The 17723-nt window shown below is 38.1% G+C and overlaps 1 protein-coding gene across 2 annotated transcripts in view; it reads right to left on the bottom strand.

The window, feature by feature from the left end:
• RPS6KA2 (ribosomal protein S6 kinase A2) overlaps positions 1-17723 on the bottom strand; it is a 294655-nt gene that overhangs the window by 170301 nt on the left and 106631 nt on the right. Inside the window, exon 1 of one of the 2 annotated variants that reach the window (XM_032183723.1) lies at positions 286-649. The exons of the other annotated variant lie outside the window; for it this stretch is intronic. Coding sequence (XP_032039614.1) covers positions 286-384 — 99 coding nt within the window. The 5' untranslated portion in view covers positions 385-649. Of the gene's footprint in view, positions 1-285; positions 650-17723 lie in introns of those variants that run through there. 2 annotated transcript variants of the gene reach the window in all.

The raw sequence follows: 17723 nt of genomic DNA, 5'->3' as shown, positions 1-17723 counted from the left end.
ACAACTTCATGATGTCCTGAACCAGCTTCCTCCCCCTGTGCCAGGATGATAAAAGGATCCTCAGCAACACACTATATATATTATGCAATGTATTGAACGCTACCAAGGAAAAGCCCTGAATTACACTGAAACAAAGAACATCAGGTGCGAGCAGCAGCACCTCCAGGGAAAGACCACCTTTAACTATTTACTGTGTCAGCAAAGGCAGACGTTCTCTTGTATGAATCTCTGCTAGCAGCAAGTAACGGTATTTGCTACGTATAACAAAGTTACCACGGATTTTACCTCAAATCTACTTAGGCTCGAGCTCTTCGACCGAGACTTCTTGCGGAGATAGACAGAGAAGAACCGCCGCACCGTGAACTTCTTCATGTTCATTTCCATTGCCCCGTCCGAGCTCCGGTGCGGAGCACGGAGGAGCTGCAGTGCCGGAGGAAGCTAGCACATCCCAATTGCCTCCTATTTATATCCACAGGCAGGAGGAGATCCTCTGGAGCCTCCGCTTCTCTTCATCCAGCCGGGCTCGGCTAGATGGGCGAGAGGTGTGCTGCCCTGAGTGCGTGCGGTGCGCTGCTTGCTGCCAAAAGGCGTTTCACTCCGTCCGTCTGCCTTCCCACTGTTTACATTTCAGTGCTGCAAGCCTAACTCTCTCCCCACTCCCTCTCCCCCTCGCCTTAGGTCCTACTACACCCAATCAGGCTCTGCTGCTGCTGCATGCATAATCAGCTCTGGCAGATGACAGCTCCCCAGTCCCAGGCGTAGCAGGTTTGAGATAAATATTAGATGCATCTGTGGCTTTGTACTGCCCTCCTCTCTCAGCCAGGCTTTTTCGATTTCCTGGTTTCTGAATCACATGGGGAATAGGCACATGCTGCACTTCTGTTTTTAGCCCGGAATTTCGCTACTGCTATAATTACTGAGGGCTACGGTGGTCAGATCTGAGAAGAGGCGAGCTCCTGCACCAGAGCCTCTCCTGAGAGAAGGCTGAAGGACGCCATGAACCCACTGTCAGAACAGGAGGGTCTGGACCTCCCTCCTCATCCTGGGGACTGTGCACAGTAACGCTTCCCACACCCTTAAATCAAAAAGCTTAAAATCCTATTCATAGCTTACCCACCAGCTCCACATTAAAATACCTAACACTGGCACAGCTCTGAAAATAGAAAGCACACTCTAAATAGGAAGTATTACTATTCTTATTGTACTACAGCAGGGAGCTACAGCCCTTCTCAGAGGTTAAATATGTACATCTATTTACAGGCTGCAGTTTGAGCTGCTCGCTATACTGGAAGCATGCATATTTACAGCTGCCCCCACCTCCCCCCAGCATAAACACATTTTTCAGCTTTTCTTCAAGAACTAATGATCTGAATGTGATCCAGAGACTGAAGAGCTTTCTCTGCCTGCTGTACACAGCTTCGGGCTTCCTTGTCCTTGGCAGCTTTCCTTTCTGACTAGCAAGGAGCATCCAGACATGCCTTTCTCCCATATCCTCATATGGAAAGTGAATGTCTCTGATGACTTATTAATGACTCAGATAAATAATCCCAAAGAGAGCTGACACCACTACAGCCTGAGAAAACTCTCCGGAAGTTAAATGACAATACCTCTCCAATCGATCTGCTCTACACAGAGGGAGTCAAATTTTGCTTTAATTGCACATCTGGCTCTGCCATGAACCACGTTGACTGGTCATGCCTGTCGCTACCTGCTTTGTTTGCAGGTTTTCTGTCCCTCTCATTTGTTTAAAGCTCGCCATAGTCTTTGTACCCGGAAAAGCAATAAATTTTTAAAAAGTAAAGGAGTATTTTGGCACTACATACTCTTTTACCACTACAGCTGTGTTGGCTTCTGGCTAAAGACCCTGGAGTGAAGGCAACAGCCCAGCAGAAACCCAGCTATTTACAGATACACCAAAACCATTTTCACAAGCAATAAAGAGGTAAAAAGCAATGTGGTGACCTGATCTCACCAGTAGTAGCCTGACCAGAGTGAGGGCCTGAGGCACTTGCCTCACCCCAACCTTGCCCCGATTGATTCCTCGGCTATTCCTTGCTGTAGCACTGCTAGTGCTTCTTTCTGCACCCTGCCCTCTGCCTGCAAAAGGGGCAACCTTAGCCTTGCTTTCCTGCTGACAAAGGCTTTTCAGGGCCACACATGTTCTCATGGTTGTAAACCACTTCAGCTTTAAATAGTAATCAGACTAATCAGGATAGATCCCTGAAACCTTCTCTTCAGGTATACAACGAAGTCCCACCTGGACACTGACATCGTGCAGAGATGATCATTTCCCTGCTCTGAATACACAAGGTATTATCCTGCCCTATGTAAGTAAAAGCAGTATATGAGAGGCTGCTGCTACTTATGCTAGCAGATTTATCACAGCCTTCACTTTCCATTAGGCAAGCAGTACTTTAACATGCAAGGACATGTGGTTACCATTAAACATACATGTTCTGCAATAAGCATCCAACATTATGCATGCTACAACTTATTACTTATCAATTACATTTATTATGTTCAGAATTTTGTTCTTTTTGTTCACACACACACAATCAGTTACAATGGATTAGCAGTGTAATGTGAACATTAGAGTATAAGCTGACCTTTGATGCTACAGGTTATACTGCAATGTTAACAGCATCTCCAGGCTAGGAGGCAAGTCTCCTCTTACATCCCTGCTAAGATGCAGGCATGGAAATAGGCATGATCTGCTTGTTTACTTACTCTCCTCCCAACAGGTGATTAGGGATTAAATACAGAAGGATAAATAACCACCAGTGCCAGGACACTGCTCTTCACCTATGGGGCAGCAGAACAATAGAGGTACTGCTGAAAGCATCTTCCAACTGTAAACACCACAAGCAACAAAGTTACAAAAATTTACAGAAGAAAGAGTACAAGTACAGAAATCAAACAAAAGGCATGAGCATTGAAAACTAAGCACAGGGACAAATATCTGAAAAGTAAATTCTACTGCAGTTGCATTCACACAGTAAGCTTCTGGGACACGGAACTTAGCTTTACTTCAGAACAACAAATACGAGGAGGTGTAAAAAATTATCTCAAACTTTCAGCTACTGAAACAACATCCAATTTTTCCAATGATTTTTTTTAATTTTTTTTTTTTTTAATTTTTTATTTTTTTCTTTTAAGGTGCAAGCCAAAAACCAAATTAGATGACACTGGAACATTCATCATTATATTTATAAACTTATAACTGTCAGATCAGCTTGCAACTTGAAAAAAAAAAAAAATAAATCATTGCACTTAGAAATTCATGGCTATAAAGTATTAACAACTCCCCTCTGAGTAATTTTAACTGCTAAGGAACTGCTGGAAAAATAAATCCACTGAATGTTTCCAAGATAAAAAATAAACAACAAAACTGGTGGATGGGGCATATAATGCATTGATATCAAGTATTGATACTCTGTATTCTGAATTATACTTTTTTAAACTGTAATAATATTTGTTGCAGCACAAAATAAAGAAAGAAAAGATCATGGCTGTTCCCAGTGAAGTTAATAGCAAAATAAAGTTTATTTCAATTGGAAAAGGGTTTAAAAAAACAAGCAAACAAAAGAAAACCAAATCCAGTATTTGAAACAAACTCTCCAACAGAAACCACTTGAAATTTGATATCAGACAGCCCAGGTTCAAAATTCTAAAAGTTAAAAAGAAAATTCCCAATAATATCCAATGAAAGCTGAAGGACCTCTCCTTTTGTTTGCAGATGGACCATAACAACAGTGGTAAAAAATTGAAGGACGCAGTGTGAGGAAATTCACACAGGGCAACAAAGCAACCTGCACAGAACCAAAGCAAGAAGGATGCCAGCTGCCAATGCCACAGGAATCACCAATTTCTAAAGAAAAAAAAAGTAACTTGATTTTTTTTTTTCCATGAAATAAGGCACAAATCAAAGACATCTACCACAAACCATGGCCTTGACTATGAAATTTCTTAAAGAAATTCTATACTACAATATCATACAGCATGTCAGACCTACGACCAAAATGGACTTTCTAATTTTTATGTGAATCAGCAGTTCATAAGCAAAACCAAAATGATATTGCTACTTGAGCAAATTAAAGGACCGCTGTAAAAGTAAAAATACATAAATTGATAGTATCTTCCCTGTGTATGCCATCAATATCAGCTATCCTTCCTCAATAAGTTCATGAGGAAAACAGAAAAGCATGAAAGCATCAGAGGCACAGACACTATAGACAGACCAAATAACATTAGCAGAAAACAGCATGCAGAGAAAGGGAAAAACAGAGTACTGTGATAGAGGCCACAAGAGACAATGCTACAGAAAAGGTGAATTACACAGTACTGTTTATGCTCTTATTAAAGAGGATCAGGATCAAGAGCAGATGTTTCCAAGAGACACCAACGAGCAGAACAAGGAATAATACCTCCCCTCAAGGTGATTAGATGGTACATGACTCTCAGTTATTGCTATTGCCTGATTTTGAATGCTGGGCAACTTTCCATATGGCTTTTTTTTTTTTTTTTTTTTTTTCTTTCCTCAGTGAGCAATTGAGGTAGTTATTTTTCTTATGATGTTTCTTTTAAAAAGAAAGAAAAATAATGGGCAAGAAACACCTGATCCCATTATATCAGCATTCCAATCTGGATCCCAGCCTTTCCAGCTGCTATATCTAGTTATATACCTTGTCCAGTTTAGCATCTTGCTGACTGGACTAGAGTACTCTCATAAAAAGGATACACTGTCCAGCCAGCATTATGGAATACAGGCAACAGCTTGCATTCTCAGACACGCTTCTCACCATCAATGATAAGCAAGTGATCAGCAAGAGTGGCTGAATGGGGATGTAAGAGAAGTTTCCAGTAGAGGTAAAGGTTTCCAGGTCCCTTCAGCCATTTTGCAAATTAAAATTACTGCTCAGAAGAAAGAAGAAAGCAAAGTCATACATCTCATCTGTGTCCAACGAATGGGCAAGTTGGGAAGCAGTTGGGAATGCAGACTGCTTGCCTGCCATCTTCTCCACTCCTTGGAGCAACACAGCAGACCTACAGTATCTGCTTAATCTTGTACCTGTAATAATAAGGCCTCAAGAGATTAGGCAAAGACAGGGGACTGTTTATATATGCATACTTTTAATTCCTTAATTGCTAAAAGCATTATCCAACACTGGCAATTATATAACAGGTTATCGGTGTAAATACAACTGTAGCAATTGTAGGAGAGAATGGCTTCCTTCGAAAAGATCACTTTTGCTCAATATGCTGGTATTCCTATAAGTAGGTTCAATTCAACAGATTTGAATGTTCTTGAAACTAAGTATCAAGATAATTTCTAGGTAAATTTGAAACCAATATTTCATAGGAATGCAAGTAGCTTAGATGGAAAATCTTCCATACTTTTCTTTCTAGTAGACTCCACTTCAGCAGATGAGATCAGAAAAAATATACTTAATGGTACTGAGAGGGTAAAGTGTCTCTGCACATATCATGCTGGTGCACAAGAAATCTCCTTACTGAAGTTGCCTAAACATCTACTTCTTCAACTCCTTCTAAACACTTAATAGTCACATGATGATAGAGTAGTTCTGCTTCTGGAGATATCAGATGGGGAGCACTATAAAGACATATGGCCTGTTCTTATTTGTGCACAGAGAACTGGGACTGCTGCAGAAATAATAGCTCAAGGACAAGATTACAAGATTTGATTGAGTATTCAGCAGATGACAGATGTTTCAACTCTCACAAAAGCATCTTGTGTTAGTGCTTGAGTATCATATTGGCAAGCGTCACAAGTGCTGTATTGACTGCTCCCATATGTGTTTTACTACTTATAGACTCACACTATCATGCAACAACATCACTGGCCACATACATGTCAGTTTACTGTGGTCTGTTTCTAGGATAGAGATCAAGTCATCTAGCAGTCTGCCTTGAAAACAGGCTTGGAATAGTATCAGATTCAATTTTCTTTTTATTGAGGACTTTTACGGACTTTTACTTTCTTGGATGATACAAGTGTTGCTTGGCCTTAGACAAAAGTACAAGACAAAGAATTCAACAATCTCATTTATATAATATAAGCTTCTACTCCAATGCAGTTGAAGGAGATTGCTAAAGATACAATTCTGCTTTGGCTAATATGCAGAAAATCATACTCCTATAATGGATTAGAAGTTTCATAGATAGAAAGATGCTACTTCATATGAACAATTGTATCACATGAATATTTATGAATATTCACTTTGCCTGAACGTTGTACAATACAAAATTGGATAGCAGAATTTCATTATGTGCAGCATATGTTTACTATTTATTCAGACTAGCCGTGAACAATACTAAAAAGGAATACACTCATTCAAAATCTACTAGTAGGCAAATTTAGGTTCTGAAAAATATACACCTAACAGGAGAAAGTGCACAGAAGATTTAACACACCCCATTTTTACTTTTATTAATCATCAAAAGACTAAATGGACTAAACTGCACTAAACAGAGAAGCCAGACCATAGCTTGCTCTTGAAATCCTGACATAGAAGTGCAGAATTGGGCTTAGGAAATTTCACTCAGGAAAGTATCAACTGTAGGAAGAACTCTTCCCTTCTATTAAATAACAGAAATACTCACTGAGGTAGTAAAGCAAATGAGGTAGATATAAAGCATCATATGTAGTTGAGCTCACTGACCTGAATTAATACCCTTCATATCTGAGACCGTTTTGTATAACCTGAAAAAGAACGTTGATCTCTCTATGCCTAGTTGAAGTCCATGCGCAAAACCCAGCCACATCCTGATTCCCTATGAGAACAGGGGCATTGATTACACTGTTTTTTTCTTCTTATTCTTTCTTACTGGTATATCATGTCCTTAGTGAAGAAAAAATACAGATTTTTAACCAGAAAGAAGCCAGACTGCACTCTTGCCCGTTTCCTGATTTTGACAAATGGGTGTGTAAATTCAGGTCCTTAAATGCATGTACATGCACTGACATTTACCCACATCTTTGTTTCAGATCTCCTTCTATAAAATGGAACTGGAATGCTCTGCCACTTCACAAGACCTGTTTCAGAGTAAACACAATGATCACTATTATGTGCTCATAGTCAAAATTTCAATTTAGGCTTAGCACATATATGTTAGTTTTGCTTACAGAACCAGATTAACTGTAATGTCAAAAAAAAAAAAAAAAAAAAAGAATAAATAGATGACACATGCAAATTTACCTTGGTAGAAATTATATCTAGCAGGGCAAATGATATATGGGATATTTTCAAAATATATGACGCATCTAATTCCTGCCAAAAATCAGTATCAAGGTTGCGTGAACACCTACCCCACGTTAAACACCACAGAAATTAGATTCATATATCAAAAATCAATAGTTACTCTTGAAATCTTGAGCATTAGCTTCCTTCTTGTTAGGATAAGTGTATTTCTTATAGGACTAATTTTGAAGGCATGCTTTAAATTTCTGTAATAGCAGTACTTAGATTACAGACACAGCTCACAGCTTGCCCCCTTCCCCCTTTTTCTTTTTTTGGAAATAGAAACTGAAGAAACAGAGCAGAGAAAAAAGTGTTGTGATACACCCCCTCTTTCTTTCTCTAATACAGTTACACAGGAAGTGTGAAATTGAAAAACAAAAATATATGCAAAATCATTTCAACCTTCGAAAATGTTGGTTAGATTCCATCTGACATTTACAAAACCCCATACTGATTTCACCTAGTACAATACCCCATTTTACAATGGGATTACAATGTCCCATTTTACAACTAGCAACTAAAGCCAGTATTAAATTTGACTTCCATCCACTTTACACAGTAAAGCTAACAAAAAATTTACATCAAGATTTCATAACAACAAAACAGAAAAGGACATGGGAACAGAACTAGCAAAAATGATTATGTTAGCATCTACTCTAAGATCTGAAGTAATCTCATGAAGAAATAAAAACTGAATTTTTAGAGCTACTTTGAAATCATCCACATGCCCTGGATGTACATGTATAACTTCAAAGTAGTGAACAATTGTAGCCACATATGTACAGACAGCTCACTTGGGATAAAGTAGCCTCCATCCAACAGTACTCTAATCACACAAGGACAGATGACAGGACATACCCTTAGCACAAGGACTATGTGGGTCCAGAGACAGGTGCAGCAGGCCAGTGAAAGCATCTTACGTGAAGACAAGAAAGGCAAGCTATATAAACATCCCCTGGGTTAGGACTAGTTGCTGTTACAAGGTTGAAGGTTGGTTTAATTTAGATATGTTCAGTATGTTCCATGACCTCTTCCTGTAGCCTTACCTGAATTCTGCTACATAAAGTGTCTCCATCTCTAAACTGTAGTGCCACGGCTTTCATCTAAGCCACCACGTAGCAGGAAGTACATGCTCTTTTTGCATAAATGTTCCTGCCCACATTGGAGATGAGTCTTCTTAATTGATGCTTCAACAATCTGGGAGAAATTTCAACATCTTGTGTATGTCTTCCTACTCTTCTAACAAGTGTGTGAAATCTGTTGCAAAGAGCATTTACAGAATATGAAAAATTCAAATGTCTGATTAATCTAATTATAACCTAATGGACAAAGAAAAGTCACCTAAAGCCTTGGACACCTCTCAGTGAATTTATTATATCCTTTCAAATCCTTAAATAACCCTATAATTCAAAGAGGTATACATAGAAATAATCAACACTATATATATAACACAAACACATATGAAACGAGAATCTATTGCCCATATGTGCAATGCCAAATTGGCAGTTTGTTTTGTCTGTTGTTCCTCAAGTACAGATAAAAATGTACAATCAAGTCTACCATAACGTAAGCCATGCCATTTAATACAAGTTCAAGTGCTTATATAGGTGTGTGTGTATATATACATATATATACACACAAATATATATATGCCCTATATATATATATATATATATATATACACACAACTTATATATATACCCTCAGAAACACTGATTAAAATACTGAAGAACTACCAGTGTCCTCCTTAGTATACTATGTAGTACAATGCATCAATGCATACTTGTGGTCAAGGCATCATGAAACTATCTACCTAAATACATATTTCAAGCAATGCAAAATACGTATTAACACAAAAAAAAAATCTTAAATTCATTACTTCACCAGTAATCTTTTCTTTTTTCTTTTTTCTTTTTAACCAATGAAAAATCCTATAGGTACCACTTATCTCCAAACTGCAAACTGAACATTAATGTCACAAAACATCTAAAATTCATAAAACATGCCATGCATAACATGTGCACACATTATACGTTCACTGAAACATGACGTTTTAATCCTAATGACATTACTGGGATTTGTTTCTGCTGTTTCCCTGAATGTCCAGTATTCAATCTTATCCTCCAAAGCAGTGTGGAACAGAATGTCTATCCATTAGGAGACTGGTTAATACTGAGACTCCCAAAAGAGAAAACAGGTATCTATCTCCAGTAGGAGGAACAAACAATGCAGTTGCTATACAGCCATGTAACAAGATTCCTTCCCCCTCCATTACAGACACCTCAAGGGCAGCTTGGGGAAGCTTGGGCAGCCTAAGAAACTGCTGCAAGCAAGGCCACCGGGCAGCCTTTCCCAAGGCAGAGTGGCACCCTCAGTAGGCACCAGGGAAAGCAGGGCATTTCAGGAATGTGATGGTCTCTGCAGTCTGGCTGCCAGGCAGCAGTGGCTGCTCCTGAAGAGTGGGTGACCTGAGAGCAGAGGTGGCCCCAGTGCAGGCCATGCCCTCACCCACGGGCACCATTCCTCAGTGCTGAACACAGCTAGCAGAGCTGGTGCTGGTAACAAGGCCCATGGGCAGCCGCAGCCATGGCAAGTGGATGGGCTGGGACTAAGATGCAGCCAGGAGCAGCAGGAGACGTGGCAGCTGGCAAAGCTACAGTACGAGGGGCCCAGGCTGGAGGCAGAGGCCAAAGGCAGGGCTGGAGGCAGCCCACAGCGCATTTTCAAGGAACCCATACAGGGCACTGCCTCATTTTTGGCTTGCTAATTACAACATTTATTAGAGTATCAGTGTTATAATTTTTTCTCAAATAAGGGAATAATTTATTATGAAGACCCAAACTACTTCTTACAAATACTAGCTACCCTTTGAAAGCACAAACAATAACAGTTAGGTCTGGCAACATGTAGGGTCTAGTCACATTATCACACTGGTGGCGAGTAACTGCTCTCATTCTCTTGAGGCGGACCAAGGCCTACAGATCATTACAAGTGCTATATTATTTCATAGAAAATACTTCTTTCACTGCTTATCCGACTTTTGTGGTGCTCTTAACAAGTATCAGGCTAGTACATTTTGCCTGTTATTTTTAATTTGCTTTAAAACAAACCCACACAACATTCAGACAGAATTTGACCACCACACACCTATGATTCACTGGGAGCCTTGCTGTTTCGCTTATAAACAACATTTCTTCTCTAGCATTGAATTGACTCTGGCATAAGAATAGACTTAAGATCGTATCCAATTGCAGCTGAACATCTTAGGAACTGAAAACCGCTCAACTTATCACTGTGATTTTAGTACGTTCTTAACATTTATAACATCTTTTTTTTTTCCCTCTACCTTCACTCCTTCATCCTCTCCTCATCTTCTCTCTCGCTTCCCGTTACTCAGATCTTCTCTTCAAATGTGTGACTCACATCTTACCTTCATCCCTCTTGTCTTTACTCAAAAAAGCTGAAATAACAAAAAAATAACTTGAGCTTGAAGGCAGAAGGATTGCTTTCAGCTATCTGACTTTTAGGAACTACTTTATGGCACCTGTCTGGAATTCAGAAGGTCCAAAACATACAAGAAGTAAGAAGAATCAAAAGAGAAAAAGAAAAAAAAAAAAAAAAAAAAAAAAAGGAGTCAGAGGACTCTATGTGCCATTTACATTCTGTTCCAGGCTGGAAACAGAGATAAATCCTTTCAGTAACATGGCTGATTTCTACAGTATTATTGCATGTCTTCTAGCACACCTAACTTTAATACCTCTTGGCTTCTAGAGAAATGGAAATACACAAGAAACATATTCTTTCACTGAAGAAAAAAAAATACAACTGGCTACCTCAGTCCAGTTAACCTACTGCAAGACAGATGTAGATGTTAGAGATGCTGGAAAACAAGAACTAAATCAAGTTCTTCATGGCAAGGAAGAGTGAAGCTAAAGCCACCTGCTTCTCATAGAGCCAGTAATGGGTTTGGAGGCTGCACAGAGTTTTGTTGCATTTTAGACAAAGATCTTGGGTTGCAACAGTGATGTCATTAGTCCTGGCATAAGCCCATCACTTGTGGCCTCACTCTGCCATCTCCAGGCCACCGTTTCTTTCTTCCTTTCTGTTGATATAATTAATTCACAGCCATGGGATGAACCTAACTAGAAAACAGGTCCAAATTAAAATTAAACCCAAACCCACCCCATAATGTTACCTTTTAAACCAGTTCAGTTCCCTGATCTGATTCACTATGTGGCTATACAAATGTCTGCGCCAACCCAATATTTGTTCCTGTGGTGTGGGCAGGAACATGTGCTTGTGAGTGGCTCTTCCTTCTTTGGCCAGGATGGGTTATGCCAACATAAACTGCTTGCTTCCCAGATATGAAAGCGGCATGCTGTTGCTGCCTGGCCCAGCAGAACTGGAATCACTGAGTTGACCACATCAAACTACCCCTTAGATGATAACGAAAGTTAAGAGAATAGCTCTGGCATAGACAGAGCATTTTAAAATCTTACAATGTATTTCTTCTTTATAAAACCAGCAGAAGTAAATTAGATAACAACATACAATAATTGGAACCACGGACTGCCGGCCGTTATGTGTATTAAAAACTTGAATCTGTAATTGATTCTCAGCTTTTTTAAAAGGAAAAGGATTTTATAAGGGAGAGAAACAGTAACCTAGAGCTGCACTGTAGAAATTCAGGAGGTTACATGAGTGTTTAATTGACTCAGAGGTGCCGATAGTAATACTTTTCTTGTCAAGCTATTCCACATTCTGCTACATCTGTATAACTGCACACACAAACACACATCTCTCACAAATCTTTGCATACAACTGTAGTATTTATGCTGGTATATGCAGAACTTGAGTACATTGTGTGCTACAGGTCTGAGTGATTTACCTTAATTATTACTAGCTCTATATCATCTCTTCAGAGACTGCTACTAAAACAAGAGAATGCAATGAGACTCTCAGGAACAGAGAGCTTCAGGTTTGCTTGAGCTTGCGTCTTTGCCATCCAACAAAAAGGAGTACCTCCAAGTCAACCAGGGCTCAGGTTTGTATATATGTTCTATTTACTCATTTTCCCAAGCTGTGCAATTTGGATGTGTTTGATGCACATCGCTTAGTGAATTTGAGAACCACTATCAAATTGATTATGGATGTAACCATAAGCAGTCATTCAATGTGCAAGTGCTCAAACTATCATAAACTTGGTTTAATGCCATCGTAAAGTCATCTCATGCAGTTAATTTAAGTTTCCAACTCTGCTTAAGTTTGCAGCTCCACTTGCAAGACTGTCTAGAAACTTACCTTCCTCTAATGGTGAAAATCCTTGCTGTAGTGCCTAGTACAGATGCATTACAGCCAATTTAAAATCCTTTGCTCCTATGGCAGCACCTTTCTTTAACTTAAATATTTATTTTCCCTACCTATAAATAGATTTTTTTTTTTTCCAAAGTAACCATATCCTCTCCCAGTCTTGACTTGGCTGTGCTAAATGATAATGGGCTCTTTCAAGCATCTCTCTTGTCTGTGTCACAATATACAGCCCTATCCTAGACTTGTTCCAGCCTTCCTTGTACATGCTATTAGCAGAAGGTTTTATCAGAGCCCCAGTAGTAACATTAATTAGAAATTCTTCATCACAAAAGGCACTTCAGGGTGTTTCTCAATTTTTCCAATGGCCATTTCAGACTGGAAGTTCACTCCTGCCCTGTAACTGAGCATCATACAAAGCCCATCTTTCTCTGTGGTATACTCTGAGGTTTCTATTCCTGTTGTGTACTCCATGGAGAGAGAGACATCTCTCAGATACCTTCTTGGTGTCATCTAAGATACACAGGATGAAAAGGATTATTTATCTTCTGGAATGTCTTTGTATTAATTGCAAAAGGAGCTTAGACAATTATCTTTCATTAGAGACTTGACTTTAGCTTGCTAAAGTGAGACAAACTCCTTCCTTTGGTATGATTTAGTCCAGTAATTTACTAACTTGCATTCTACTTTTAATACTACAGAAATAAACATCAATTACTTTTTCTATACCACAATGCAATTCTTTGTATTGTTGGCACGTCCTAATTCTGTGCTATCAACAAATTCCACCTGCCTTTTTTTAGCTTTGTTTTTGATGCTACTTGCACAAATATTAAACCAGAAGAATCTCAGATCTCTCCATCAGGCCATCTGACAGAAGCGACATTCTGATGCTGTACATATTCCTCTTGGCTGTGTCTGTTCTTTCTTGTCATTAAAAGTTATATTATTTTTAAAAGGAGGGGGCAGGGGAGAATGAGGGAAGAAGGCGGAGAGGGGGTGACAAAATGCTGAAGATTGCATGCCATACACAATAAAGGCTGAAAAGTATCTAAAATTACCACAAATTTAACTTTTTCATAGCATAATTTTAAAAGAAATTCTTACAATTTGGGTATTTTGACAAAATCTATAACACACATGGAGCTAGAAATACCATTATAACTGAAGTGTTGTTAATTACTTGCTGTGTTAATAACATGCAGCTAACTCATAGCTGGATCTAAGGCTCCTTCCTTCACCCCATGCCAGCTGGAAGGTAGAAACTAACTACAAAGACTTTTATAACTCTAAAGCAACATTTCACGCTATGAATTAGTTCACATGCATACCTGTCTTGGGAGAAAGGCATGCTTATTTCTCAGGATCTGCTCTTTCAAGGCACCTTCAACAGATAGGCAGAAATGTCAAGCAGCAGTTATAAAACAGAGGTAGGGTGAGACAAATTTTTGGAAAAAAGACTGACAATAAAAAGAAATTAGACAGTCATCAACCTTTTTGCCTACATGTTTCTCTATCAATTTACTTTATCAGGGAGTTCCAAATAATAACCTACATTCTCAGACACACAAAAGGTAAGAAGCAGTGGAAGGCAAGTAAATGTTTGTTATGCTGCCAGTTTTGAAAACATTAAGAAAAATGAAGTTGCCTGAACACTAGTTCTGTGAAGCTGTGTAACCACTCTCCCTAGCCATGCAACATTAGATCAATTGTATCCAGTGGTGAATACACAGAGTTTTCTTGTACACAAAATTCAGAGTACCACCTTCCTTTTTTTCCCCTGCAGAGAGTTGATTAGAAAGGAAAGGTTTTCAAGAAGCAGGTAGGAGATCAATTTAAAAATAAAATAAAAAAAAAGTAGGACTCCAAAAAAAAAAAAATCACAAAGCAATCATTGCAGCAGATAAGTCATCTCCCTTTCTTATCCTTCAAGGCTCCCTCAGGATGGGAGCCCACTTTATAATCCCTCACTCAAGTCATTAGCTGCATTACCATACCAATGAATTACACTGACCTTTTCTATATATCTGAATTCTTCTATCAGGTCTTAAACTTTATAGAGCATTAAGAAATTACTTTTTTTTTTTTTTTTTTTTTTTTTTTTAAAAAAAAAGTGCTATTTCATATTTTTGTGCTTCTTGGAATCATCATCAATGGTCAAAATGAACCTTGGTCATTTTGTCCTAACAGTGCATTTCTTCCTTTGATATATATGAATTTCTTTTAAACACAACATGAACTTGGAATTTATTAATGTTTGTTTTGATGATAGCTTGAACATTGCTGTGAGAAATTTTCCCCTAAGAACCACTAGTGCATAATTTGAATTTTAACTTAACCTTGATTTGAGTTCTGTTTGGTTACATCTTTAGGCTTTTTATTTGAAAACGAAGGAAGTTAAGCAATCACAGAATAAATACTACCATCTAATATTTCTTAGATAAATTTACTGCTCTTAAACCACTTCTAAAACTTTTAAGTTTTGAAGTCTGTGGCTCAGTAAAAACTGATTTGTAAATGGTTAATATTCAGTAGTTCTTAAATATATGCAAAAGTAGGTATAAAAAAGATACTTAAAATTTCCTGTGAAGTTTCAGGAAAACTCTGAGAACATTTCTTAAATGGCTAGCACATTCTTTTTTGCTGTGACAGATTTTGAATTATTTCATCATAGCAGAAATAGTAGCAGATAGCAGAAATAGCAGATATAGTAGAAATCATGTTAATGTGAGTGGAAAAGGGATATCTGCATATCTCTAGCCCACTTGCTTACTTAAAGCACAACCATTGTCAGCACTAGGTCACATCAGCTATGTGTTTTTCGAGCTAAGGTTCAAACATCCGCAGATGAAAACTACACAGTCTCACTGGGTGACCTAATTCATTGCTGCTCTACCCGGTATATCAAGGTGTTTTTTTGTTTGTTTGTTTGTTTTTGTTTTTGTTTTTTTATCTCCAGCCTAAGCCTCATTCAGTGGCACCTGTGGCCACTGACCACAACTGCTTTGCCTGCCATGAAGAGTTTGGCACCTTCATCTTCTGACCACCCTTCATGTAGATGGGGACTGCCTTTACATCACTCCCCCTTCACATCTTAATAAACAGTGAAAACCCAGCTTACTCAGTTTGTAAATAATGTGTTCTATGATCTGTCCCTTCATAGTTTTTCCATAACTTCTTGACACAGGTCTTACCAAAATGGATTCTATAATATAGGACATAATCATTAGTAATAGCAACCATGACTCACAGTTACATGTATTTTTAAATTAAAAACAAGTAAGTTTTCATAAAACTTGTCACTAGAAGGTATGTATGTTATGTGTTGTGACTAATATCATGAAATAACTAAATGTAATTCTTTAAATTCCAATGATAATTAGTCTAATATATACAATCCTCAAAAGTTTAAATAATTTAAATTCAAAATTTCAAAGTAAAGTCATATTTTTTCTGCCAGAACTGTCATTAAGACTGAAGCCTGAAAGTTTAAATTACTTCAGCATTTCTTATTCAAAAGTACATAAACCCATTTATTTTGCAAAATGATTTAACTAGTTGTAGTTATTACTTTCCTTTGATTACGTGCTTTTCATTTTTGCAAGAATCACTGATGAAGCAGCTCAAATATTTCTCAGCTCCATGCACCTCAGCATCAGAACTAAAAAAAAAAAAAAAACAAAAAACAAAACCATACACAACTACTAACAATAGCAGCATTACTTTCCCAATGCTTATACAACTCTGCTGCATCAAAACAGACATAAAGCAATCAACCCTGAACCAGAATTTATTATTGCTAACCTTCATGCAAGCATGATAAGCAAAGTTGTGAAAACACTACCTATATTATTTAAAGTAGTCATCAAGGTTACATGGGATTTCTTGTACTGATCAAATTAATGTTCCTTACAGCGCAGTAAGCAGCATCTTTTATTGACTAATAATTAATGCTTCAGAAAAAGAAAACAAGCCACAGTTCACCCAGACAGTTGCATAATTGTCACCAGAGATGATGGTGAAGGATATTCTTCAAACAGTTTCATTCACGTATATCCTGACTGGTAATGTAGGATTACCTTTATTTTGGCTTGCACAACTTGAAAACACTTCTGAAATAAATTATCCTTCAGTTCGTAATTTCTCAGCACAAAGGGTGCTGCCATAGCCTCTTCCAACAGCAAGCTTACTGTGTTACCTTCGATTAGGTCTGAATTTAACATCCCATAGTGAAAATTTTCCTGAAGTTATATAAGCATGAAAATGATAAGGTAAGATAGTCATTTTCTTCATTGTGATTTTGAAGACATTATTGATCAAGATAGACAATCTTAGCATTGTTAATCTAGTAACTAAATTTTGATATATCTCCAGACATTTGCATTACTTTTTCTGGACCTTTGCTATTTTCTGTCATTATATTTTCAGATAAAATACACAGGATATTAGGCATCTCTCATATTACAGGTGCATGTGTGTTTTCTGCATCTTTCTACAGCTTTCCACAAACATCCTACCTTTTGAACTGTTTGTGCTAATGGCACAGACACAGCCAGTGTTACTCATAGTTTCTGTTCCCATTTTCAATCTGGTCCTATCAGCTAAATGACATGGATCAAAGTGGATAACAGCAGAATATGTAATGTATGGAATGCTCCTATTTAATTTTCTGTGTTTGTAAACATACTTTTCTTTGTTTTAATTACAGTACCGCATTAGCATTGTTCTAGTTGCCTTCTTCAGCCAAAGTACTTATCCTAAGCTATCAGCACTTAGTTTCTCAAATCTCAGTGAAGTGAAGTAATGCCAATAGCTTCTGCGAATCACTCTGTTCACTCTTTCCAATGAAAAGAAAACAAGCCTCATCTCTCAGCCTGACTTTATTTTGTATAGTCATGGGAAGATACCATCAAACGCTGCACCATTTAAAAGACACAAGTAAGGAAAAGGAAGAAAAGTTGCCTGAAAAATTCATATATCCCAGGAAAAAAGAACAACTGCTGTGAACCATAGTATGAATATTAGCAACTGAAGTTTGGAAAATACAAGAACATCATACGTATGCATATTTGATGCTGGCAGCTAACAGATGGGTCGTGCTGGGCACAACGCTACCTTCAGCCCTCAAGGACCAACAAGTCATTGCCTAACCAGGTT

The sequence above is a fragment of the Aythya fuligula genome, chromosome 3 (assembly GCF_009819795.1).
Source record: "Aythya fuligula isolate bAytFul2 chromosome 3, bAytFul2.pri, whole genome shotgun sequence".
Taxonomy (NCBI): domain Eukaryota; kingdom Metazoa; phylum Chordata; class Aves; order Anseriformes; family Anatidae; genus Aythya; species Aythya fuligula.
This window is presented reverse-complemented; position numbering and strand designations above follow the sequence as displayed.